This window comes from Podarcis gaigeae, assembly GCF_964106915.1.
Source record: "Podarcis gaigeae genome assembly, chromosome: 12".
Lineage (NCBI taxonomy): Eukaryota > Metazoa > Chordata > Lepidosauria > Squamata > Lacertidae > Podarcis > Podarcis gaigeae.
Genome location: NC_139688.1, coordinates 61,310,452 through 61,328,962, shown reverse-complemented (window position 1 = coordinate 61,328,962; position 18,511 = coordinate 61,310,452). Strand labels below are relative to the sequence as shown.

Here is an 18,511-nt window from a genome sequence, read left to right as displayed (position 1 = left end):
ATTGTAAAATGTGAATCAAATAATGAGTAGTTCTCCTGACTGACAAAACCTTCACAAGAGAGTTGAGGCAGAATTCAGGAAGCTCCACGTCCGCGACTAAAGCAGTAATTGAAAATAAGATGCTTATAGCCAGGAGAGACCAGGATATCTTCAACAAGTCACTTGTCTACTTAGGGCAAGTTCACTGGCCAAGCGGTTCAGGATCTCACATACAATGACCCCCTTTCTCATCAAGAAAAAATACTCAAGGTTAGATGAGGTGAGAGCACCAGTCTATTATCCGGCAGAGATGCATTCAAGCTTTTTAAAGCCATATTTTGAAGCCATCATTTCTCTTTAGCTCAGTTTGTATCACAGCACAAGGCTACAGCTTGAGAGGTCACGGGGCACCCACCACCCCCAGCCGTAACTCCCTGCTTGCGTATACTGTCACCGCCTATTACAGACCCAGTCCTGAATCAGCAATGTTTGAAGTCCCTGTAGATATTCCTGACCCTGCAGGAAAAGTCTAGTAATTCTTACACTGCAGTTGGTCTATCTCTTGCTCTTTCAACTCCTTAGCAAACCTATGGTGAATCTGGGGCAATGTGCCCAGATTCAAGATATCAAAGTTCCTTTGGAAGAAATACTTGCATTAAGAGCAGCTTCTCCACACTTTTCAATGGCAGAGAGACCCTGGCTGTGGATGTGTGTTTCCAAAAGTCTTTTGAGCTCCCCAAGGCCATCTTGGATTCGAGACACAAGGCTGTACATGCGCCCCAAGTCTGGAAAAGAGGAAACAGATCCTTTCAGTTGTACAAACGTCAATTCTGCATCTGAGAACTGCTCAGGAAACAAGAAATACATTTGCAAACATATCAGAACCATCTAAACCATCGTAATTCCAGAGCAGGAAAACTTTAAAACCTTAACGCTTAAATTTAACTATTGTCAATGTTATCCAAAATCATGAATAAGCAGGACAAAATATGACATTGAGTTTTAACTTGATGATGAATGACACAAGTGGTGCTCCACAGAACAGCTTCACTGAGGTTAAGGGTTCCCCTCTCAATAGCGGAATCCTGATAAATTTAAGGCACCTATAACTGGGCAGGTAAGTGAAAGAAATGTCTGCCAACCAAAAATCCTTCAGGAGATCTACAGCTAGCAATCAAAAAACATTTTTAGGAAAAAGTTGATTTTGAGGGATATAAACTTTGTAGTTTTTAAAAATCAAACCACCACTGTTACAAGGCAAATGACTAAATTCTATAAGCCCACATTAAATTTATTCATCCTTTTATGGGTAACTATTACATGTTTACACTTGCTTGATGTACTACAAAAATAGGACAATACTTGGTTACTGAATAAGGCTCAGTACTGCTCCGCACAAACACAGTGGACTCAGTTTTAAATTGCTCAAAACCAGTGAAGTTGTGGGGAAAGCTTTTAGAGGTAATACGCATTGGTTTCATCAAATTTATTTGCAGTATAATGAATGGATATAACACAAGTCAAACTAGGCGACTACAAAATATAAAATACCATTCAAATCTAAAATCAAACATAGCAAAGTTTCCAGGTGACTATCCCTCAGAAACAAACTTTATTGTGTGTTAGTTTTTAGTATGAAAAACATGTTAATGGTTTATAGTGCCTTAATTTTCATCTTGAAAATTTAAATTATTCTGTCATGTCTAAAAATGTTCAGAAATAGTCAAATAAAAATAAGTTTTTTTATTCTTTGCATGAAAATCTACACTACACTAAGTGCATTTACTGAATTTTATCCTAAACACATATTTCAGTTCAACTAATTTTGGCTATGGGAAAAACCTGAAATATAAATAAATTAATGTAAAATGAACATGGCATCTGTTTTAAATTTGTTACCCTAAATTCTGCTGAAGAATTCTGCATCAGAAACTTTTCCACCCCACCATCACTGACATCTGGTGACATAGCAGGAGACCTAAAACCCATCCTGTAGAAAGTGTCTTGACAATTCTTTCAGGCCAAGCTATAAATAACACTTTTAGGTAAACATTTTTATTACAATGGCTTTTAAACAGCCTGGAAAGTCCATTATGTCTAACGAATACTGAAGTTTTCAATCAGACCCATGAAACTAATGTCCTATACCACACACACACAAAATCCCCTATTTGCATATTTTTATATGCCTGTTGTCTTTGTCCATGGAGTTTTCTTGGCAGGGATACTGGAGTGGCTTGCCGGTTCTTGCTCCGGGAAGTCGTGTCACGAAGAGTCGGACACGACTAAATGACTAAACAACAACAACAAAATTTGCCTATTTTAACCCATTTTCCTATGCTTAGCATCTGGCAGTATTTATAACTAGGCCAAACTGAATTTGTCTACTAATGCAAGTGATGGTCACCTTAAAATCCTTGTCATTTAATTTTAAAAGCTATTAATCACAGAAATACACTCCTATGCATTGTAAAAATACACTCCTAGGCATTGTAATTCTTTGAAAAATTACAAATCAAGTATTTTTAAATTTGTTCTTCTCCCCCACACCCAATTTTATGTAAATTTCTAAGTAGAAGCCACCCTGGGCAAAGGTCTACCACATTCTTCACATTACTCATAAATGTCTAGAAGTCAAGCTTGAGAATGCTAACCTTCATTTTTGTCAGCATCCAGCAGGTTCTGAAATTCTGTATGAAATATCTCCAAGTGTTTTTCAATCAGTACTTGTTCACATTTCCGAGCCAGCTCATCTTGCGTGCTCTCGTGGAGATACACCTGAACCCTCCTCTGCTCCTCCAGGAGACGGGCTTCAGCCTGCAAATAAGCAAAGTCTGAAATGGTCCTAACGTCCAAGTCGCAAGAAGTCGCAAGTGGTTTTGCTGCTATTTCTATGATGAAAAGTTATGAATTCATATTTGAAGAAGCATATTAAGAACAAGTTTTCAAACCCTTTCCCAGTGGCACGTATATGGACCTACCTTAGACTCAGATCACTGATCTATCTAGCTCAATACTGTTGAAATGGAATCAGTTTTCAACAAATCTCAGGAATTATTATTGCTGTTATTGATTATATTTCTAAGCTGCCCTTCATCCCAAAAGAACCCCAAGGTGGCATATAAAAAGGAATAAAACAGGTGGGTGTGGGTATGAAATAATGGCTGGGGAACCCGATAACCTAAGAATCCACAAAGCACACATCACATTGATACCAAAATCGGAAACTGAAAAGACACAACTCAAGAACTATCGTCCCATCTCCCTTTTAAATGTGGATTACAAAATATTTGCAGATGTTTTGGCAAGTAGATTTAAAAGAGTTCTAAATGAAGTAATTCATAAAGACCAGGCAGGCTTTCTCCCAGGTAGACACATGTTTGCTAACACAAGGAACATTATTGACATCTTGGAACTTTTGCAAACAGATATAAACACAAAAGCAGTGTTAATCTTCATAGATGCGGAGAAGGCCTCTGATAATATCTCTTGGAAATTTATGAAGGGAAATCTGAAAGAAATGGGAGTGGGACGGGGTTTTGAGAATGGGATTGATGCAATATATTCAGAGCAAAAGGCTAAACTGATAGTTAACAATGTGGTTACAGAAGAGTTTGAAATTGAAAAAGGAACACGACAAGGCTGCCCTATTTCCCCCTTGCTATTTATTTCGGTTCTGGAGGTGCTCTTGAATATGATTAGAGGGGACCGGTTGGTGAAAGGAATACAGGTCGGAGCGAAACAATATAAACTTAAAGCTTTTGCAGATGACCTAGTCTTGACCCTGCAGGAGCCAGAATCTAGTACGAAAAGAGTACTACAACTGATTCAAGACTTTGGTCGGGTGGCGGGATTTAAATTAAACAAACAGAAAACCAAGGTGTTGGGAAAAAATTTGACAGATACAGAGTCAGAACGGTTTCAGAGAGAGACAGAACTAACTGTGGTTAAAAAAGTAAAGTACCTAGGGGTAAACATAACAGCAAAAAATCTGAGTCTATTTAAGGATAACTATGAAAAATGTTGGTCTGAAATTAAGAGAGACTTGGACAGTTGGACAAAATTGAAGCTTTCTTTGCTAGGCCGAATTGCTGCTATCAAGATGAATGTATTGCCAAATGTTGTTTTTGTTTCAAACATTACAGATTGTGGACAAGACGGAGTGCTTCCTGAAGTGGCAGAGAGATATCTCTAAATTTGTCTGGCAGGGCAAAAAGCCCAGAATTAAGTTTAAGATATTAACTGATGCAAAAGAAAGAGGGGGCTTTGCCCTGCCAGACCTAAAGTTGTACTATGAAGCCGCAGCTTTCTGCTGGCTAAAAGACTGGCTACTTCTCAAAGACACTGATGTATTGGACCTGGAAGGTTTTAACAATGCTTTTGGTTGGCATGCATACTTATGGTATGACAAGGTTAAGATCAATAAGGCCTTTAAGAACCATATTGTCAGGAAAGCAGTGTTTAATGTCTGGACAAAATACAAAGACTTATTGGAAAACAAAACTCCAAGGTGGCTTTCACCTCTGGAAGCTAAGGCCCGAAAAAGACCCAATATGGAGGCCAAATGGCCAAAATATTGGGAAATATTAGAAAAAGATGGAGACAATTGGAAATTGCAGAGTTTGGAGAAAATGAAGGACAAAGTGCGAGACTGGTTACATTATGCTCAGATTAAAGAAGTCTTTAAAAACGACAAAAAGGTAGGGTTCCAGGTGGAGAAATCGAAGTTGGAAACAGAATTGTTAGAACCAAAGACTAAGGTACTCTCAAGAATGTATAACTTGCTGTTAAAATGGAACACACAAGATGAAATGGTTAAATCAGCTATGATAAAGTGGGCACAGGACATTGGGTATAATATCATGTTTGAGGACTGGGAAAGGTTGTGGACCACTGGGTTGAACTTCACTGCATGTAACGCTTTGAAGGAAAATGTAATGAAAATGATATATAGATGGTACATGACCCCAGTTAAACTTGCCAAGATATACCATTTGTCTGATAATAAATGTTGGAAATGTAAAGAAAATGAAGGAACATTCTTTCACCTCTGGTGGACCTGCCCTAGGGTGAAGGCCTTCTGGGAAATGATATATAATGAGCTGAAAAAGGTATTTAAGTATACCTTCACTAAGAAACCAGAGGCCTTCCTTTTGGGCATTGTCGGTCAGAAGGTGTTAAAGAAGGACCGAACATTTTTCATGTACGCAACAACGGCAGCAAGGATACTCATCGCTAAGAATTGGAAAACTCAAGATCTACCCACGCTGGAAGAGTGGCAGATGCAACTGAATGGACTATATGGAACTAGCCGAGATGACTGGCAGAATCCGAGACCTGGGAGAGGAGAGGGTCGAAGAAGATTGGAATAAATTCAAGACTTATTTAAAAAAATATTGTAATTTGGTTGAATGTTAAGAAAGGATGCTAGATCATAAATAATTGTGCACCACTAAACTAGATGGAATTAAGATGATAAGTAAGTTTGAGGAAAAATTATAAACCTATTGGAGAACTAACAGATTATATTTAAATGAACCTGACACAAGAGTGTAAACAAGATGATAAATTGCGGGCAAGAATTGACAATGATGCAAATGGGAGCGGGAGGTGTGAGGGAGTCCAAAGATGTTAAGAAAGTATGTTATGATATATGTTATACTGTTTTTTTATCTTTGCATTTTTATTTAAAAATCTTAATAAAATATTTATTAAAAAAAAAGAATCCACAAAGCACAAACTGTGCCGTTGAGTTATGTGTCACCTCCATACACTTATTTGGTTCATCAGGGGTTATGCAAGTACTGGCTTGGCTGACAGTCAGCCTCTACCACAAACCACTTTCCTTTTCCTGAAGCCCTCTGACATGTGCAAAATGGGCAGTGCGAAGAGGCAGAGATTTATTGCATTTGCAGTGGGATATCGATAAGGTAAGAACAGCAGCGGTGGTTCCTGTTATTTCTTATCTTCTCCAAACTGTGGTTGAAGTGAGAGGAGCCTGTGAGCTGCTCTTGTCAGAGTGCCAGAAAAATAGCAGAAGGGTGCTCTTTTTTAAAGAAAGGTTTTAGTAGAAAGATGGCTAACAGAGCAATCCAACCCTCCTTTGTATCAACTTTTTTTGGGGGGGGGCATAGGTTGGATCAGGCAGGCCTTCTGGCATCCACTGGCATCTTGCCACCTGCAGAGTGCTTGCCATTCCGCCTGACAACAGACAGGCAGAAAGCCCCCCATGGCTGAGCTGGACAGGATCAGGCAAGATTCGGAGCTGGTTGTAGCGCCAGCTCCAGACTGGAAAGCACCCCCAACTTAGAATATAAATCCAGTTACAGATAGGTAGCCGTGTTGGTCTGCCATAGTCAAAACAAAAAAATTCCTTCCAGTAGCACCTTAAAGACCAACTAAGTTAGTTCTTGGTATGAGCTTTCGTGTGCATGCACACTTCTTCAGATACACTGGTATAGAAGGGTCTGGTAACTTCTGTTTCAGTGTATCTGAAGAAGTGTGCATGCACACGAAAGCTCATACCAAGAACTAATTTAGTTGGTCTTTAAGGTGCTACTGGAAGGAATTTTTTTGTTTAGAATATAAACACTCTATATTAACGTTAGACCAGCTGACAAACGAAGAGGAGGAATTTTATACAAACAAAACCTGAACTACAGGAATTATGAAAAGAAGATGAGGGATTCAGCTTGACTAGAACTAAGTAACCCCTCGAACCTCTACCATGCAAAAACAATCCTATTACTTCTAATTCCATAAGCAGTTTCAAGATCTAGGCAGCAAGTACTGCCAGTGCACTTACTTTTTTCATGTATTCTGTAACTGGATTCTGTTGCAAAAATTCAGTGCTCTCTCTTGTGTAGAACCTCTCTGTGTCAGCAAGAAACTGAGACTCAAAGGACTCCTTATACACTGTCAGTGTAGGGCCCTTAGCAAAAGTATCATCTTCATTCAGACCTAGCTCCACTAGAAACATAGGGACAAAGCAAATAAATAAATCATATAGTTATTCTGCTGAATAGGAAAGGTTCTATGTTTGTACCTATGCCTAATGAACTGCAAAATTATCAATCCATTCAGAAAGATTCCATCAACTTTATCTAAGAATGCTGAAAGTGGGATGAAGAACCTGCACATAAAATTACAAGATTGCACGCTTCTGCAGTTCAAGCCAGTCTCACAGCATAGCATATCGCCATGGCTATAAATTCTAATAATTTTGTTTTGTTTGCAGAGGTGTTTTTTAAAAGTTCAAAATGGTAAATATTTTCTCTTTTAAATTCAAGCTGTTAGAACTGGAGACAAAACTATTATTTCAGTAACTGCAGCCCAAGAACATGGATTGTGAACCTTTTCTGGCCACGAAGCCACATCTTCATCTTGCCAGCTTCTGACACAGTGATGTCAGGGGATGCTTCTCTTTCTAGCCCCCAACACTGGGACTTCAAAGCAAACCACAAGGCTTTCAAATGCCCCCTTGTGCTTCTGTTTAAACCCCCACAAGGGTTTGAAGAAGAAATGCAGAGGGAGTGTCTGAAAACTGTAAGGTGAGCTCCTACCCCCCCATACTTCTCCTTCAAACTGCAGAAGCCTGGAGTGCTACATTTGATCCACAGACTGAAGTTCCCTATCTGTGACTTGGAGCAAAATCCCAACCAAGATTAAAAAGATTTACTCATAGATAGGAGCAGCCTAGGACAGCAGCCTTAAAGGAAACATTTAGACAAAGTAGTTTTCATTTGTGGCAGCTGCATCACAAAATGTTTTCCCCCAAAACAACATTGTTTATTATGCAAAAGTGGCTTCCTGAAAAGGCTTTTCACTGCCACATACCTTCTAGTGCTCAAGTCTCTTGCTTCTACATCTGAAGCGAGCTCTGTTTTCCACATCATAGTTGAAGGTGTCCACAAGACTTAGCGCACACGTGCATAACTTTTGCTCCAATTCCTTCTTTCAGCACAATCCTAGCCATGTCTACTCAGATGTACTACTGAATTCAGTGCTTACTCCCCAATTGGTGGGGTTAGGATTGCAGACTTTTTCTTCCTTCAGTCTTCAATTCTCTATTGCTCTATTCCTACCTCTCTCCCCTGCTGTTTTATACTCTTCGATCGATCATTGTGTGATTTACAGTGGTACCTTGGTTTACAAATTTAACTCAGTTTACAAATGGAACACACTCAACAGGAAGCAAAACATGTTCTGCTTCGAAGGCAACGTTCACAAACCAAAACGCCTACTTCCGGGTTTGCAGCGTTCTTAATCCAAGTTGTTCTTAAACTAAGGTGTTCTTAAACCAAGGTACGACTGTACTGTGTTTAGCAAGCAGCCATTAGACACATAAAAATAAGAAGAACACAGCTAACAATAGTGGTTTACATTTCTACTCCCTGACTTTTACACAAAAAATCATTTCCCATCCCCGCTTTAAGTTTTATTACACGAATCTGTAAAGTCTTGGCAAGAAATCTGGATGTTCTAAATATACCTCTCTATATCAGACAACAAAAAACAGGTCTTTGTAAGAGATGTTCTTCCCTTCTGCCATCTTAACAATGGGTGGATGTAATTGTTTCTAAGGGCATTATAAAAAGGGCATTCAATATAAGCAACATATAAAGCTTTCACTCTCCCAACTATTTACACACAGAGAGTAGGCAGGTATATTGAACTTCATGACGAAGGAGGCATTAGACCCAGATTGTGTCATACAGTTTGTTGTTGCAACAAAGTCTTAAACACGAGGCTATGCAACTTAACTGATTAGCTGAAGCAGCTGATATTCTGCTAACTCTACAACACACCAGGCATGGGGTGGGAAAAGGACTGCAAATAAGGGAGATTTCAAATTCGTCCACAGGGTTGCAAATAGTTGGGAGTTGTACAGGTCTGGCATGGAGAAGTTAGCAATAAAAAATATTTTACCATAAGACTGCACAACTCCACTGATCAGTCTTGTATTGATTGTTTCACCATTTCTTTCCTTTTCAATCAGCTTCAGCACAGCATTTGTTACCTTAAAAAAGGAAATAAAGTGAAGACAAACTAGTTATTTAAACCAATTACACAAAGCACCAATGCATACATTTGAAAGCTTAGGGTCACCCAAAAAATCCTTATAGTTCAAAATCAAAGGTGAATATTAATCATTTTCATCTTAATTGTTTTCCTCTGGAGCATGTTTAGCTCTCTTGAATCATGTGTAACTATCCAGTCTTCAGAAGCATTCTGCCTCCAGGTAGATGGCACGTGACTCAAGTGGCTGCTGGGGAAGGACATCACCAAACACTGGCCTCCCATCAGCCATGCTTACGGGGCTTACTGGGAGATGGGGAAGGTCCAGTGTGGTGCAAGCACAGCAGTGGGGTCAATCTGGTCTCCCACCTCTACACCAACCTCTACTCCCCTGAGAACAGTGGTGGGGCTTTGGGGAGACCAGTTCCATGGCAATGCCCCCTTCCCAGGTTGACCCATTTCAGCCCTTTCATTCTTACAGCTTCCTATAGGGGTATAAGGACTGAAAAGTAAAATGATTAAAAATGCATTTCCAAAGTATGCTGTTATCAGGAACTATCAAGATGCCTCTGGTATAAAACATATTTGTTTTGTTTTTAAAACATTATAGTTAGAACTATGAACTTATATAACATTACAGTGGTACCTCTGGTTAAGTACTTAATTCGTTCCAGAGGTCCGTACTTAACATGAAACTGTTCTTAACCTGAAGCACCACTTTAGCTAATGGGGCCTCCTGCTGCTGCCACGCCACCGGAGCACGATTTCTGTTCTCATCCTGAAGCAAAGTTCTTAACCTGAAGCACTATTTCTGGGTTAGCAGAGTCTTTAACCTGAAGCGTACGTAACCCGAGGTACCACTGTACTGTATGCTATTAATAACACAGAATACTTATGTACAATCAAATGTGATTAACTACTGTTTAAGGCAGCTATTAACTATATGCATAATGATAAACAACTTTTCAGCAGACCAAATTTTTTATTTATTAAAGATTTAAATGAGAGCTGCGCAGCGCTCCCTCTTGCTGTTCTGGCTCCTGGGATAGCCCGCAAAGCCTCCACAGGGGAGCGGGATGAAGGCTCCCCGCTGCCCTGCAGAGGCTTCGCGCCACTAAGGCAGAAGCTGGAACAGCGAGAGGGAGTGCTGCACAGCACAGGGAGTGCTGGCTTCTGGGATAGCCTCGCAGCCTGCATTTGCTCCATAAGACGCACATGTATTTCCCCTTACTTTTTAGGAGGGGAAAAATGTGTCTTACAGAGCGAAAAATACAGTATGTCTTTTCTGGGCAGGATACTGACTTATTTGACAGGTTATAACTTTTACTTAAAGAATATGGATATATATTTATACTATTAGTCCTATAAATAATTCATTAGTTCTATAAATAATTAAGGCAAACCTTATAAGAAAATACAGGAATCACTGCAAATACATACCTGCTTATTTAATGGCCTGAACAAACAGTCCCTCCAGGTGACAAGGGCAAGCTAGGATTTAACAGAAGAAAATAGAAGTTTGTGGTCTACAGCACAAACACACTGTGCTTTTCAGAACTTTCTTCTTTCAACAAACATTTTCTAATGAACATTGTCTTTCAAGGGATTCCCAAGCCCTGTAAAACTGCATGGAGGCTGCCTGCTAAGTGGACTTACTGAGCAACACCTCTGCCTTAGGGCAAGACTGGACAGACTGCAGGCTTGCTGGAATGTGGGGTTTCTTTGTTTTTAATTAGAACCCGATGTTCTATCACCTACAATCAGGTCAAAATAGTGAACTGCAGGAGAAGGAAAAGGGAATGAGCATAAGTTTGTAGTACAGTCCTATGTATGCTTACTAAAATGTCCAGGAAATTGTTTTCAGTGAATTACACTTTCACAGAAAAACCAATTGTGGTCTTTCCCTTAAGCTTTCTGTTTCTCCAGCCTAATTTTGGAGGCACTTCATGCACAAAACGTATGCCATAATGCATTTATTATTCTCTGAGAGAGTACAAGACTCTTTTACTGTCACATATCAGTGAATGGCCAAGATTCAGAAACTCTGCAAATTACCCAGAGATTCAACAGCAGGTCCCGATGATGTTCAAATGCAGCCACTGAGAGATCCAGAAGACAAGGAACATAACTGCCCCTCTCACGCCAGTAGTGCATATTCTATTTTATAGCAGAAGTGTGACCCTCCAGGAGTTGCTGAACTCCAGCCCTATCAGTCCAAGCCAGAATGGCCAATGATCAGGGATGAGTCCAAAAACTTGTGGATTGCCACAGGCTAATGGCTCATGTTTCATAGTGGTAGAGCATTCATAATAAAAAAGTTGCTATGAACATTTTGTGATGCCGCAGTAGAAACAAAGCTACACAAAGCTCTTGTGTCTACCCATTTTAAAACAAACAAGACATCCCACAAATACTTTTCTATTGAAAGTTACCACCTTCTAGGAATACTTACTGAATAGATTTCATATATTCCCTTGCGGCCTTCATCGCACTCACGACGAACCCAGTGTCGATTGAGGTAGGCACAAATCCCATTCAGCACTTTGCTTGAAAACCTATAATCCTCCCACTGTTGAGTGTAGAATTTCAACACACTTTCATCCATCAAGTCTTCGCCATCCTGAAAGAGAAATGGGGGGGGGGGTGTAATGCCAGACACAAGCAGGACGTCTGTGATATGCCCGAGGTCAGAGTACAGCGGGAGCCTTAGCAATCCTTGATTGCTTCCCAAGGAGACACATTTTCTAAGGCATGAGACCATGTCCATCTTTGCTTCCTGCAAAGTCATAGGCTTACAGAATTTCTTCAGTTTTCATCATTTTGGAAAACTGGTTACAGCTCTCCATCATCTCAGATAGCCAGAGATGTTTCTGCAACTGTTGCCATATTATTTATGTACTTAAGCCCCACTCCCCGCGTTAAGCATTTCTTTTAACCCCAGAGGGCTTACTCCAAATTGACACTGGGAATGCAACCACTGGGCAGAAAGGTAGCACCAATTTTATGAGAGACAACAGACATCTTAATACTTTTGTACCTGAGCAGGACAACCATAGTTTAATTTAAATCATCTTTAGGAAAGTGCCTCTTTAATTCTATTCCAACTGGAATGACAAAAGCTTGCTGGGAACAGGTCTGTGAAGAACAGACAAGCATTTGAAAAAATGTTTGGTGGGATCAACCTGCACCTATTTAATCCTATTGCTGAATACTATGTTTCAGAGCAGTCTATGAACTAATGAGAGGCGCCAAGCACTGTAATTCAGAATCTGAGATTCCAGAGACTGGCAGGCCCAGAGCAGGTGTTATGCCAAACCATGATTGTTATGGGCCCAAGCAGTAGCAGAACAAGGCACCTGCTCTTAAAACCAATTGAGAGTTTCTCATTACATCCAAATTGGAGGAACTCTGAATAAGCTAAGAAGGAAGCAAAAGCCTTCTTCTGGTATGCCCTACAGAGGACCTTACGGTCTGCTAACACCACCACCTTGAAGATCCCGGGCCCCAGGGAAATTAGACTGGCCTCGACTAGAGCCAGGGCCTTTTCAGCCGTGGCCCCAGCCTGGTGGAACGCTCTCCCACAAGAGACCAGGGCCCTGTGGGATTTGACATCTTTCTGCAGGGCCTGCAAGACAGAGCTAGGATGCAGTTTGACTTACTTTCCTTTGTATAAAACAAGCCCAAAGGAGGCCCCAACCCGTTCACAGGTCCTTTTATGATCAGTGGAAACAGTTGGTCCTAGCAAGTATTAACCACTCTCAATTCCAACCTGATAATTGCCACCTGATAACTGCCCAGATTTTAACTTGTCTGAATTACTTTTAAGATGTATTTTAATTAATTGATGTCTGTTTTTATGCATATTGTGTTGTTTTTATGATGTTAACTGTTCTGAGCCCAGCCTCGGCTGGGGAGGGCAGGATACAAATAAAATATTATTATTATTATTATTATTATTATTATTATTATTATTATTATTATTACAGCTTACCTTCTTCATGGTCACATCTAAGAGTGAAGTGTACAAGGTCTACACTTCCAGCTGCCAGTGTTTGAAGTGCTAAAGTATGGCTCAATATTACATCCAAAAGGGCCACAGTATGAGGCAGAAACCCAAAGAAACTGGTGTACCAGAACTGGTTACTTCCAGGTTTCAGCGCTTTGCACATGTGCAGAAGCGCCAAATTGTGACCCACGCATGCGCACACACGGCGCTGCGGGTTGCGAACGTGCTTCCCGCACGGATCACGTTCGCAACCCGAGTGTCCACTGTACATGTATTTTAAAAGTGACAGCAAAATGCTCCACAGAAGTTTAAAGGCAACTTGTGCACTACCTTAAATCCTTAGCTTTTGACCTGATACAATTACTGTCTTACCTTAAGAAGATTTGTCAAGTAATTCTTCAGAAATTCTTTAAGCCGCTTGTACAGTTCCAAGCCAACAAACTGAGCTCCTCCAGGTGTTTGGCCTTTTTTAGACTTAGAAGTCGGCACACCAGCCCCTCGTGCTTGATTAGACTGATGGACACTAGTACAGTAGTTATAAACATGACTGGTAGAATAGTTAAGGAATATGCAGTGTAGACTACATGCTATAATCAATTAACAAACAAGTGTGAAATTAATACTTTTAAATATTCAAAATGGTTCACCTACGTTATCTTTTAAATCTTGAAAATAGTGATATATAAAGGTAAGTCAGGACTATCCCTATATTCTAGAAGAGCTGAAGTAGGTTCAGGGCAGAGGTGGATGTCCCGATTCATACAACGGCGTACTTTTAGAAGGTTTCAGTATGGCAGACTTAGATTGGTTGGTTGGGGCATGTTTTCTAACAGCAAGAGAGCTATGGAAATAGGATGTATGGAAAACCTGCCTTACCTTCTTTTTTGGAGAAGGAAATAAAATGAACATACGCTGAGGATAATTACTTTTGCTTTTAACTACAGCAATGATAAGTTACCTTCCAGTTCCAAATTACAAAGACAGTTCTCTACATACTATGGATTTGAACACAGTCTCAGCTTTGTTGACCAACTTTAATATATCTTAGAAGAAACAATAAATTTACATGTACTGAGAAGAGTCAGTGAATACGTTTACCTAAATAGAAGCCAACAGAACTAACAGAAAACCCAAGGAAAGTAAAACATGGGACAGCAAACCAACATTGCTGATGGTGGGAGAAAGAACTAGCTGTAACAGTCAATGCCATTTTTACTCTCAATTAAGAGAACATTATATGTCCTCTTTGGATATAGGGTCCTAGTCATACAATACATTTACAACATATTTAAAGCACATGGCTTTCTCCAAAGAATCTTGGAAACTGCAGTTTACATCTGCCAGAACTACAGTTCCCAGCACCCTTAACAAACCACAGTTCCCAGGATTCTACTGAGGCAGGTTACATTTTGTGTGTGTGTGAAGAAAGTAAAATACAAAACACTCTATCAAGGTTATATCTTTACTCTTAACCCACACAAAGGTAGGTAAAGCCTTCCCAGCTCCCCCCGGGCGCTTCCCCCTCTTCCCACAGCCTCCCACCGTGGGAGATCCTCTATACCCTGCCTCTCATGTAGAGCTTTTCATCATCCATCCTTCACGGAACATATAGAGTTAATGAAAAAGAAAAATAATTATGAAGAAATCAGAAGGACTTCCGATTCTCCATCTGTCAGTTTTGAGTTTGAAGATGATTCAAAATTTTCAAAATGCGCACTCCAAAATAACATCTAGCTGTGTTTCAAGATAATATCCAGCTGTTTCTCACTCTGCTAGTCAGTGTTCTCCTACTTTCAGCCCCAGACACCTCAAGATCATTCATTCCTTTTTCCACCCAAAAAGTCCAGAGAGGCTCTTCTTGTTATTATTAAATATCAAAGATAATCCTTCTCTGATCCAATAGGAGGTATTTCATTCCACGGGTTCCAACAAATCGAAACAATATAATAGTCCGTAATTATTTACTTCTTGAGTCATCATTAAATTGTACCCAATTCCATGTATTCCAGCCCCATTTCCTGTTGGCCATTCTTCTCCATCTTAGATAATAAAAGTCACACACACCCCACTTTTTTCATTCACAAAGAGTTTGGAGGCTTTTTCTTCTTCACTTCAGCTTGTACACAAGGCCCCCCTCTCTCTCAGCTCTGTCTCTGCAATCTCGTTGTTTCTTAGTGTCTCCGATTCCATTCATCTCTTCCAGCATCCCAACAGCATTCTGTGTCTGCTTCAGTCCTGAAGAGCTCTATGGGTAACCACTCAGTTTCAACGCCTGCTGTTACCCACCTTGCCTTTGTCTTCTCAAGTTCAGGCAGACCTAGGTCAAGATCTTTTCCCACAGGTCCTGTGCGTTATTTAACCCGCTATTTCTCTGCTGGAATTGCATTTACCATTCTGCACATCTCTCAAGTTCTATCAGCTGTTCATCTAACATATGAAACCAACAATCGATGAAGCATTCATCAGTATCTTTGCCATACTAGGTGCTGTTCATCTCCCCCTTGGCAGTCTCTGCTTCTAGAAATTTGGGCCTGTCTCTTCAGGCCAGCATTCCATTCCCCATTGATTAGCTGCAGCTTCACTTTCGCAATCAATACCACCCCAACCAGAGAATCACAGGTAATATAAAGATTTTATACCAATTTCTCATCTGTTATCAACTTTTGCAGTCACCAGTAACTAAAATAAGCCTTTGAGCCTGCTCCTTAGCCTGCTGATTAGTACTTTTTAACCCTCCAGCAGTCTGTTTGCTTTCTGCGTACCAATCAAGTGGCAGATAGAAAATCCAAGTTGTGCTTAATTCCAGTCTTGAAATAATCAAAAGAATGTTGTTTTGCTGACCTGGTGCCCTGAATTATGCCATGTATGGGCCTAATGAAAGTTCCTCACTCAAGATGTTCTTCCATCCCTGAAAACTTCTTGTCTCTGGTGTGATGAAGTTGATCCCTGACCTCCCTTATTTCAAAATGGAGTTTAGTAACCAAGATTTATACAATGATGACTTTTAAATCACTGCATTAACTATTTGTACCAATGGGAGCACCAGCAGTCGTCATAGTCCGCCATCATTCCTCCATGTAAGTCCAGAGCCAATGAATGTTCAAGAGATGTGACCTAATTCAGGGGAAGGTGTCGCTGGGACTCAAAAATAGACTTTGTTTCTTCCAAACCCTACCCACACCACTATGACAAAGGGCTTAAATATAAATGGAAACAGATGATCAGAGAAAGTTTCAATATACTTTCCCCCAAATATTTAATTCACTCTTATGGAAAGACACTATAATTCTGACAACAGACTGTAGTCATTTGGCATGGAGGACAGGTGAACAAGTCTAAAAGACCCTTTGATCACACTGAACTAGTTCTGTAGTTCAAAATCATTGCTATACAACAATCCCACTCTACTCAACAATCATTCCTACTGTAACCAACATTAAGCTAATTTTTGCCATGCCTGCCATGTGAACAAAACCACGGATTGAAGAATTAATATGTAAATAACCTGATAAGTGGTTTTCAGTTAGCCAGCTACCCAGTAAGGAAAATACAAAAAGATTAAGCATGTAGGAAATTACCTAGAAGCTGCATAAAAAGTAGCAAGCAAATCAGCCAATCCATTATAACTTTACTTGCACCATTCACACAAAAGTTGCTCATGGCATTTTCTATCTAAATGCTAACATGCTTAAGACAGAAACTGGAAAATGATAGCTGGGAAGTTGCTCCAAGACTGTCAGCTTCTCCCTGTCTTCTAGTGTAACCATGTAAATAGAATGTACAAAATTTACTTCCAAGTAATCTATCAGAATACTGCTCTTATAAAACTTTCTATATTAAATATCCAAATCAATTACTTGTGCAACTGATGTTTACAGTCTTCTGCCATCTGTTCTGCCTCAGCTAATGTCACAAGAACTGATTTAAAAACAAAACAATCCTAGTAACACAAGGATAGATTCAAAACAACAGAACATGTAATCTATCTGCAGTGTAGCAACGAAGTACACTGCAGCTAAGTCAGAAATTCCAAGGAGTCCTATAAATGTTGATTTGTGCCAAAAAGCAGCACATATTGGAACTCCAACTCTGGTAAAAGATACTAATTATCCTAAATTTAACACTGTCCAATTACAAGCTAGATAGAACATTAGTAATATGTACCTGATAATCCTCTAAGGACAAAGTCCTATGCACATTATTTAGTCAGTGGAACTTGCATCTGAGTAAATACGCATAAAATCAGGCTGTCAAATACGAATTAAGTTTCAACAGATTTTGCCTGCTTATAATAAAAATCCTCAATATCTGCACAAAGAAGTTTGGATTTCAAATATGAATATCCTTTAAGTATTTGACAACTTCTTTTTATCTTTAATCAGCTTTGTTACTATTTGGAATTCTAGTAATAATATTGCAACACAAATAGGGAATTTCAATTCAATATTTAATTTTATTTTAAGGGTTTTTTATATATATTTAGATTGTAAAACTCTGTGAAGCATGGAGCTTTTGCTCTCTGGTAAACACCATTCCTTCTTACATAAATGTAAAAATGGAGGCGGCTGGTGTAAAATATTTGGATTGCTTACTCACAAAGTTGTCATCAGAGCACTGTCATCTCGCAACAACCATTCCTACCTACATGAACTCGGCAGCAACATGGCATAACAAAGACAGAATAATTTAGGATGACATTTATGCCAGAGGATAACCCTGCTACTTTTGTCATTTAACAACTTTTTTTTTACAGAATATCAAAAGTGAGCCAAAGACTCTGGTTTTGCCAAACAGCCTCCGAGTCTCTCATTTAAGTTCCTAGGGCAAAAAGTGAACCTAAACACTAACCAGAGGTTCAAGTGAAGTCAAACATCCTTTCTCTCTCTCCACCCAAATACTGAGATCCTGGGCATTCAAGGCCTGATTGGAAAAACTAATTAAATTGTATCATCATAAGTGAACAACTAAAGTTACCCATGTAGAATAATTCTACATCAACAGTAAGATTAGTAGTTGATTGTTCAGAAATGTGTTAGGATACGTGTAGAGTTCCATATATCTGGACTTTGCCATACTTTGCCTTGTATAAACTTGCTGAATTCCAGCTCTAAGGTCATCCCATATCTGGTCAAGACCAATTTGTTTAAGTCCATGTGGGTTCTGACTCCGATTTGATGACATTTTGTATCTTCTGTGAAGTCTTTCAGTGCAGGAATGAGAAATCTAGTTATTCCTCCATCAGAGGCAGAAACAAACCAACATGCCACAGTCGTTCAGAAGAGACGCTCTTTGCATATGTAGGCTGATACTGACTCACAAGAAACCCTGCAGAGGAAGAGAAAAGATGTTTATTCAATTGTCCACTTAATTTCACCAGTAACTAATCTAAAGCTGTAACATATTTCCTATAATACCAAATGGAAAGATGTCCTGGAACATTTGCAAGTATGTCTGGCTATTTTAAAATCGTGTCTCCCCAGTGGTGGTCAGATATTCTTTCCTCAATGT

General features: G+C 39.6%; 1 protein-coding gene across 4 annotated transcripts in view; it reads right to left on the bottom strand.

The window, feature by feature from the left end:
* Nucleotides 1-18,511, bottom strand: part of CUL1 (cullin 1) — a gene marked incomplete at its 3' end in the record, with an annotated part of 46,500 nt that overhangs the window by 13,289 nt on the left and 14,700 nt on the right. For all 4 annotated transcript variants that reach the window (XM_083706292.1, XM_083706295.1, XM_083706294.1 and 1 more), the window contains 8 exons: nucleotides 18,045-18,328; nucleotides 13,376-13,550; nucleotides 11,450-11,617; nucleotides 10,438-10,488; nucleotides 8,908-8,998; nucleotides 6,785-6,948; nucleotides 2,634-2,796; nucleotides 634-764 (listed from right to left, as the gene is read on the bottom strand). In XM_083706292.1, the coding sequence (XP_083562418.1) occupies nucleotides 634-764; nucleotides 2,634-2,796; nucleotides 6,785-6,948; nucleotides 8,908-8,998; nucleotides 10,438-10,488; nucleotides 11,450-11,617; nucleotides 13,376-13,550; nucleotides 18,045-18,184 (1,083 nt within the window). In that variant the 5' untranslated portion in view covers nucleotides 18,185-18,328. The remainder of the gene's footprint in view (nucleotides 1-633; nucleotides 765-2,633; nucleotides 2,797-6,784; nucleotides 6,949-8,907; nucleotides 8,999-10,437; nucleotides 10,489-11,449; nucleotides 11,618-13,375; nucleotides 13,551-18,044; nucleotides 18,329-18,511) is intronic.